General features: G+C 55.2%; 1 protein-coding gene and 1 pseudogene across 4 annotated transcripts in view; one reads left to right on the top strand and one right to left on the bottom strand.

Moving 5' to 3' along the window:
- Positions 1-8,900, bottom strand: part of GSE1 (Gse1 coiled-coil protein) — a 416,570-nt gene extending 407,670 nt beyond the window's left edge. For all 4 annotated transcript variants that reach the window (XM_015600369.2, XM_015600371.2, XM_015600370.2 and 1 more), the window contains exon 1: positions 7,145-8,900. In XM_015600369.2, the coding sequence (XP_015455855.1) occupies positions 7,145-8,557 (1,413 nt within the window). In that variant the 5' untranslated portion in view covers positions 8,558-8,900. The remainder of the gene's footprint in view (positions 1-7,144) is intronic.
- On the top strand, positions 3,200-3,315 carry LOC112474933 (annotated as a pseudogene).
- Positions 8,901-8,906: the final 6 nt, after the last annotated feature.

Raw genomic sequence — 8,906 nt, 5'->3', positions numbered from 1 at the left:
TGAACCCTCCCCACCCTCTGGCACTCTTCAGCTTCCCCACGGTCCCATGGTCCCACCTCAGGCCCCTGCCCGGATCCTCCTCACTGCCCACGGGGTAGCCCTCACCCCACCCACCTCTCCCAGCCACTCCGTGACCCCTGTCACAGCCCCTCCCTGCACCCCGTCTGGTTTGCTCAGTGCTGGATCTGGATGCCCAGAACAGTGGCTGGGACAAAGTAGGGGTTTGATAAAGACAGACTGAACACACGAACAGAATCCTTTTAGTGACAGCCATGAAAAGTCCCAAACTCTTGGGCTGTGCCTTCCTCTACCAGCAGTTCTCACCCCAGTGCTGGAATCTTCTGGCAGCTTTAAAATATCAGTGTCACCAGGGCCACCAGAGCCACCCCTGACAGATTTTGATTTAACAGGCTGGGGTAGGGTCCAGTCTTGGTATTTTTTAAATTCAGATTGATTCAAGTTGAATCAAATGCACATCTAGGGATTCTGAACACTGCAAGCCCTCCTGCCCCAGCCCTTCTCCCCACTGCAAGCATGACTATTTAAGGTTTTTTGGCAATTACACTCTCCACATCCAGCCCTTTGCACATGCTCCTCGGCCAGGAGCACGTGACTCTCATGTGGACCTTTTCAGTCTTCAGAATTCAACTAAGATGTCACCCCCTCCAGGAAGCCCTCCCTGAACATACCTGTTTCCCACCCTCCTGTGGGCTCCTAGCAGGCCCCAGCACAGAACTCAACACGTTGCATGGCTATAGCCAGGTCCCTTCACTCCGGGTCCCCTGCCAGCACCCGAGAGCAGAGGCTGACTGATTTACAGCATGTCCTTGGAGTTCTTGGAGTGCCGGGTGCTCACGGAGCACCTGGTGCACAGTAGGCACACACACAAATGTTTGTGGAGCTAATGGGCAGAATGTGTGCTCACGTTTCTCCAGGGCAGCCCCAGACGAGGGGAGAAACTTGAGCAGAGATAGAAGGCAGAACTGCAGCTGCGTCCCTGGCACAGTACCGCCAGAATTTCTTTCAAAGCTTATACATATAATTAGCTGCTGTTATTGAAAAAATAAACCAGCAAAAGCCGCATTAGCTTGTGGGCTTGTTGGTCCTCCTAGTACAGTGCTGTCTGAAAAATGATGATCCATGTGGTTTTTCTGACCCTAACATGTTATCATCCTCCACAGGACAGAATATCATGGTGGTTTGGGGCCCCGGCATCATATATAGAATTTAAAACCTAGACCTCGTGAAATGGGGAGATGTTGGTCATAGCATACAAGCTTCCGGTTATAAGATTAACAAGTTTGGGGACCTAAGTTACAGCGTGGTGATTATAGCTAATAGTATCGTAATTAGCTATACGACGATAATCACACAGTGGTAATCGTTTCGTAAGATATAAATATTGAACACACTGTACGCCTTAAACTTATACAATGTTATGTGTCAGTTACATCTCAATAAATATGGGGAAAAATAAAATTTAAAAACCTAGACCCCAAGAACTCATTTTCATCCTGAACTCCATAGAAGGGACCACCAATAAATCACTAGATATTTTCCCAGCAAGTCCAGACACAACCTTAGCATCCTTCTCAACACAGTGCCACTGGTCCCTTAGGCTTCACGTGGGTAATGCAAACCACCTGTGACCCCTGAAGACCAGATCTTTCATTTTGACAGGTGGGGAAACCGAGCGAAGGCCACCCTGTAAGTAGAAGCTCTTGCCACAACTGCCCCACGAGCTCCCGCGTGGGAAGCCGAGCTCTGAAATGCTTTTCCCAGCGGGCAGAAGTACCATCCCTTTTTACTGTCCCCACTGAAATACGGACCTAGGGCAGAAGATGGACCTGAATTCCAGACATGGGCTCTTTCTTCCCCTGACGAGAAAATGTGCAAACAAGGCAAACTTGTCCAGAACCTATAAACCCTCCAAAAACACCCATAGCCAAGTTAATCTCCCAAGGGTGAGGTCCAAGGAGATCTAAGTAGAGAAGGGGCCAGAAAGCTTTGCTGACTCTGGGCCTCAAAGACAGCCACCCCTCCAGCCCGGCCCCTTCCCTCCCCTGCTTCCAGGGAAGGCTGAGTTTTGAAGACCTTTTGTCTCTACTTCCTCTTTCCCAGTTGTCTCCAATCACCTCCAGGTTTAGGACAAGGCGTCTGGAAAGTTTACTCCTCTGAGCAGATGGCTCCCAACCCACCAAGCAAAGCACAGACCAGCCCTCGGAGGAGGTGGCTGGAGCCTGAGAAAGGCCCAAAACCCAGTCATTTCCCAGCTGCTACCAGGAAGAATGTGCCAGTGTCAGCCCCACAGGGCAGCCTCCTTCAGCACTTCCCAGAAGGGTCCCCTATCTGATCAGCTGCCTTGCCCAGGTGCCCCACAAGCCTGGGCCTAGACAGCGGGGGCTGCCAGGCCCTCTCTGAAGAGCAGGGAGCCGTGTGGGCGCAGATAGCCAAGAAACGCGGGAAACAGATGTGCGTGCGGGGCCTGACAGACGAGTGATGACAGACGCTCTCTGCAGGCCTCAGATGTCAGAGCCGAGAAAAGAAAGGCGCCGTGGCAGCAACACCTGTTCTGGGCTCGGAGGCTGCTCTGCGGGGCTCGGCCAGGCGTCCCCACAGTGAGGGGCCAGGGTGCGGTTAGGTAAACAGCTGCACGCTCCATTACCCAGAACACTCCCTGGACAGAGCTGGAAGAGGGAAGGGTGGCCTGCCCGCCAACTGGCTTGCAAGGAAAGCAAATCGATCATGCAGCCAACCAATCTTGGAGCAGGCCTCCCTCAGCAAGAGAAAGAGGTCCCGGTGGAAATCTGAACACCTGAGCAATGCTGAGGGGAGCAAAGACAAAGGGCGCTACTTGTCTATAGGGTGAGGTAAAAAGACAGAGAGCCTGCCAGTGGGGGCTTCTTCAGACCTCTGGTGCATGCAGGTAACTCCTGCCTCTCAGCTGCTCTTGGGTGGGGGCAGACATAGGCATGGAAAATAGTGACCCACTAACCTCCAGTACACTGCCTCCTTCACAGCTGGAGCCCCAAAGGGGACAGAAGGGTAGAACAGAGTAGAGGTTGGGGCACAGACTCCAGAACCGGATTCCTGGGTCGAATGCTGGCCCCTGGACGTGGTTCCATAGTATAGCGGTTAGCAGGTCTGCTTTACACACAGAAGGTCCTGGGTTCGTGCCCAAGTGGAGCCACAGTCCATGGTCTACGGCCATGCCACCCTGAACAAGCCCGATGTCTGATCTCAGAAGATAAGCAGGGTCGGGCCTGGTTAGTACTTGGATGAGAGACCACCTAGGAAGACCAGGTGCTGTAGGCATAAAATAATAATAATAATAATAATAATAATAAAAAGAGAATGCTGGCCCTGTTGTTACTAGCTGAGTGACCTTGGGCAAATTACTTGAACTCTCTGGATTTCCTCTGTGAAATGGGGATAGTGGCCCCTCCCTAAACAGGGTTGTGGTGAAGATTCAGTAAGTGTGAATACAGGTGAAGCATGTGGCACAGCCTGGAACATGGAAAGCATCCGATACAGGTATCAACATCATTATGTACCCAGTGCTGTCTCCGGCAAACTGGCCAGCTGTGCCTCCCAAGTCTGAAGAGAGGAGCAACCACTCTCCGCCCCCAGCACAACGGTGGGGGCCAGGAGCTGTGACATCAGAGCTTGGGGAGACAAGAAGAGGCCCAACACTGAGTCACCAGTACCTTGGGAATGGTTGCATCCCATACTCCTGCTGCACGCCAGCTGCTCTGACATCACAAACCGTCCAGAGGATGATCATCTCCACAGCCCAGGTGCAGCAACTGAGGCTCAGAGAGGGCAAGAGTCTTACCCAAGGTCACACAGCCAGCTCCCAGCAAAAAGAAGACTGAAGCCAGGTCTGTCTGAAGGACCTGTGCCGAGCCCCTGAAAGGGTGAGCTGCAGCCTCCCCAGCCCAGCCGTGACCCGGCCTTATCCAAAAGCCAGCTCAGAGAGATCTAGTAGCTACAGAGCAGAGTGCTCTCCAGGGGGCAAGGAGGCCAGGTGGGGAGAAAAGCCACAAACACAATCTAAACAGACAGCACAGGTGACACTCACTTTTTTTTTTTTTTTCCATTTCTCCTTTCCTTCCACATTTTCTTTCATACCGTTTAAAGTTGATTCACTAATGAATGAACACTTAACAGGAAACGATTCAGGCAGTTATAGGAGGCAGTATAAATGAGGTTCTGGAGCATGCTGTCCCAGCTAAGTTTCTCTGTACCCATCTGCCACTTGCACCCGAGTTCTCAAAGGACACGCTAAAGAGAGACAGAGTATGTACGTGAGAACCAAGGACTCAAGAGCTGGCATGGGAAGTGACTGTGGGGGCCTCTGCGCCTTCTCGGGGAGCGGGGCCACTTCTTTGCCCTGACGGTTTCTCTTCGTGTTGCTTTCAGCTCCTGCGACCCTGCGCTCGTCCTCCCTGTGCCCAGCCTGGCGCTGTGTCCACCCTCCTCCTGCTTTGTTTCCAGCGCTGTAGGAAGCTGTATTCTTTGTTGAGTCTTTGTTCCCCTCCCCCTGACACTGAGGGCTCTGTGCCTTCCAGATTCCCTGTGTCTGGAACAGGGCCTGGCTCAGAGTAGGTGCTCCATAAATATTTGCTGAATGAATGGGAGGGATGGGGGCGGCAGGGCGGGGGTGGGGGGAAAGGCAGAGGCGGATTTTCTGTCACCTACGAAGCCTCGACCAGGTGCTCATAGACACAGGTGGTGTCTATGCTGCTTTTTTCTCTGTCTGACGGAACCTGAGACCAGCTCTGCTGCCCCCACCACACACAGGGCTGATGACCTCACTACCCACCTAGATTGCTGCCACCGGCCTGGCCCTGGGTGGATCTCCTCCCGGCCAGTTCCGAGGATTTTCTCAAGAACTTTTTATTGCTCCCCTAAACCCAACCTCCTTTTCCTGATTTCAAGGCTTCTAGTCACTCCGACCTGTTTCTCCTTCGTCCTCGCCATAGGCCCTCCTGCCTACTGGAGGCTACATGGCCCCTCCTTGCTTCTATGCCTTTTCCTCTGCTTTACCCCACTCCAAGCAATGGAATAGGACTTAGGTGTCAAAAGACCTGGGTTTCAGACCACCCCCCCCAGCCACCTACTGGCTGTGTGACAGTCACCACGGTCATCTGACTTCTCCGAGTCTTGACTTACTCACCTGTAAAACGGGAATAGTAAGGCTTCCTCGGGCCATGGTGACGAGCACATGAAATAACTTGCTTTAGAAATAGTGCAAAAGTTAGTCTGACCTTCAGCCTTTCCAAACTCATGCTGACCCCTTCTGGACAGACACCAGCTTGCATGTTCATCCACACCAGGCTACCCTGGAGTCCCACCTCCCCAGCTGGACTGGGAACTGCAGCTTCTTTTGTTCCCTCAAGCCATCGGTTGAGGTCCACAGTTGGCATCTCATCAATCCTGATGAGTGAGCAAATCGACACGAGAAAACTCAGCACAATTCGGATGTTCTGCAGAAAACACAGTCTGAGAAGCCCCACAGACGGCACTCTGATCACCCCATGACGCACTGTCGCCAAACCTAAAATCCACACTCAGCCTACAAACTTGGAAGCCTTGTGGAGGATCCACCTGCATCCTAGAAAATACTGCCCCACCATGTCATCGGGCAGACATGAGGGTCCCACTACACGCCAAGCACTTGACTTTCTGGGAGCATTTAAATCCTGCAATTCATTTAATTCTCACATGTCCCTACAAGGCGGGAGATATATAGTTCCACTCCTCAGCCAAGGAAAGGAGCTTGGCCAGGATAAAAAACGGACTTGCAGGTACTCCGTTATGGGGAGAATGGACAAGATTGGAACCCAGGTCTGTCCTGCTCCAAAGCCAGGCTCTTCTCCCAGTGCTGGCCCTTCCGGGAACTGCAATTCTTCAGATTCCCAGCAGCAGGCACCACACAGATTTGCCACCTGCCACAAATGAGAGGTGATATGCTTGTCTATTTAAAATGAGAGGCCATTGCACCAAAGCCTCCAAAGGCAGCTCTAAAGTCAGAAGTGACATCAGCGGAGAAGGAATCCTGCCTGGGCAGAGAATGGCGGCATGGGGCCACCCACGTGAGGGAAGGCAAGCAGATTTGGGGCAGGGTCCACTTTATAGATGCCACCGCTGCACACATACACATGCATGGACACATGGGAGGCAAGACCAGGAAATTTCCAAACAGAAGGGACAAACATTCCTGAACAGGCTGAAGATAGCCTTCCCCATTCCCACGTCCCTCTGCCGGCCGCTCGCCAACAGCTACCGCTACAGGCATCTGATTAAAACAAGCCAGTCTGTTTTTGGTGGAAATCAGGATTCATGGCCCCATGGTGATCAACAGCTCACAGAGGTCTACTTCCCAGACCCACCGGGAAAGCCTCTGCTTCGGCCCTTCGCAAAGCCGGATCCGAAATGAACTGAGCCCCAAATGGCTCCTTCAGGGCAGGCAGCGTGAAGGCACCTTATAAACAGGGCGAGAGCCAGGCCTCCCGCCGCCGTCTCCTCCTGCACAGCTGACTGGCAGAGAAGAAAGACTCTTCCCACCACGGGGAGAAGTCTGTTCAGGCCACTGTCCCCCCGGCTCCCAAACTCCCAAGTGTGGAAATCCGTTTCTATCTGCTATTAAGCAACTAGAGTCTCAAAGGAAAAGTGTGAACTTGGGTGGAAAACTCTGGAAAAGCTAAGCTGCCAGGGAACTAGAGTGGAGAGGAACTTCCACCTCTGATCTCTTTCAAACCGGGTAAGTGCAGAGACCTCTCTGTGACCTGCGTGGCTGGACTAATTACCAATGTTATCAGGCGGATGACAGACATGCCCCGAACTTCCTCTGTTTGATAGATTCTGCTGCAAACATGCTCAAGTTCAGGCCCATGCCTGCTGTTCTCAGCAGTACCCTATTCTTCCACAAGACCACTGCTGGCCCCCAACTCCTCCGACCTGCTACCTGCCTCCGAGCCCAGCCAGGCCAACACACCCAACAAGTGCCAGCCTGGTGACCCAGGGAGGGCACCTCCTGCTGGAACATACCACACAGAATAAGTGCAAACTCCTCCTGGCAGAAGAATAGGAAACATCTCTTCTTCCCCTGTGTGAATTTTAGATGAGAACCACTGCTTACCTTTATTGCCGCTGCCACGGGGGAGCTCCAGCCAATGGGTCCCTGACGACTGAGCCCTTGGCCAGCACATACCAGGGTCCCACAGTCCACGCAGGCACCGATGATCAGCTGCCGCCCGTCGTCCACCAGTAGGCTATGGCTCGCTCGCAGGGTATAGAGAAACAAGGGCAACCGGGCCACCCGCACGGCCTTCAGCCCAAGACACCGCTTCCTCTCCTGCTGGCAGAAGAAGCACACAAATGTGTCCACTTGGTACTGCCGAGACCAGGCGCTGACGGCGTGGTGGGTGCTGCGGGCCTCATGCTGCAGCCACTGGCCCAGCAGGTCATGGTAGCAGAGCACACATGTAGCCACCAGGCCGGTGGAGTCGGCAGGCCTGGCACGCGGGGCAGGTGGATAAACAGTGAGGAAGGGGAAGAAGGGTTCCTTTTCGCCCAAGTGGCTAGAGGGGTTCACGTTGAGCTGGAACTCCTTCCCGGGGCCCAGCTCAGCCCCGCAGATGTAGCAGATGGACGCCGAGCTGCCCTGGGCCGACGCCAGTGGCTCGGAGAGAGCAGGGTCTGAGGCAGGGAAGGCCTGGTGGTACCTGCCCAGGAAGCCCTGCACGGAGGTGATGAGCTCCTCATTCTGACAGGCCCGGTACAGGGCCCAGACATCCTCCAGGATGCTGAAGCACTTGGGGCAGCTTCGGACCTCACAGCGCTTGTTGGGGCCTCGGGCGTTGGGGGGGCAGGGCAAGAGGCTGAGGAAAGGGAAATGCATGGTGCCCCTGGCATTGCCATTGAGGATCCTGGAGGCCACTGCCCGGGCATCCTGGGTGCAGTCCTCCCCACAGAGGTAACAGGCCTCTGGCAGGGTCCCCACAGGTGGGCCCTCTTCCCGTTGGAGCCTCCTGCCCTTGGAGGCCATGCCGGGGGCGTGGCTGTTCAGGGGCACCACGTACAGCCGCTGCAGGACTGGCACGCTGGCCAGCTCAAAGCTTTGCCACTGTTGCATGAGGGAGGAGAAGCAGCAGGGGCACACCAGGGTGCTTCCGCCCTCGCTGATAGGCTGTGCCCCTGGGGGAGGGCTATGCAGCCACAGGAAAGGAAAGAAGGGAGCCTGGGCCAGCTTCTCCTGCTTCTGCACATGGATCTGGTGCTGCGAGGCCAGGGACAATGCTGACCCACAGATGTAGCAGCAAAGGCCCTCTGGTGGCGCAGCCTGGCTCTCTGGGAGAGCCCAGGGGACACGGCCACCGTTTTCCTTCTCTTTGGGGCCACAGGGACACGGAAGAGGCTGCTCCTTGCGATCCTCTTCCTCACTGGTGATGTTGATGTCACTGTCCTCAGACAGGCAGTAGCCCCCACAGGATTCCCCCGGAGGCCTGCTCTCCAGAGTCTTGGCGGCCCGGACTGAAGGGGCCCCTTTCATGACATCTGCAGGGGCCACCTGGACTGAAGGGCCTTGCCAAGGGTCCTGAATGCCCCTCAGGACACTGGCCCGCGGCTCAGGGACCCAGTGCTTCCCAGCGCCCTTTCTCCTGCGCCTAATGCCAGTCTTGGGCTCCCCGTCCAGGTGGAGCTTCGAGGACACTCCCTCCTCCTCCACGTGCTGCTGCGCTGGGGTCTCGGCGCCCTGTCCTGGAGGGGGTCCCGGCGCTGGCCTCCACTCCTGACAGCGACCCCCACGAGGCCCTGGCCCCGGGGTGGCCCGCGCTGCTGGCGCCCCGTCCTGGCGGGGACTGGCGGTGTCTCGCGCAGCCGGGTCCGACTCGGAGAGA

This window comes from Pteropus alecto, unplaced genomic scaffold (genome assembly GCF_000325575.1).
Source record: "Pteropus alecto unplaced genomic scaffold, ASM32557v1 scaffold7, whole genome shotgun sequence".
NCBI classification, from domain to species: Eukaryota; Metazoa; Chordata; class Mammalia; order Chiroptera; family Pteropodidae; genus Pteropus; species Pteropus alecto.
This window is presented reverse-complemented; position numbering and strand designations above follow the sequence as displayed.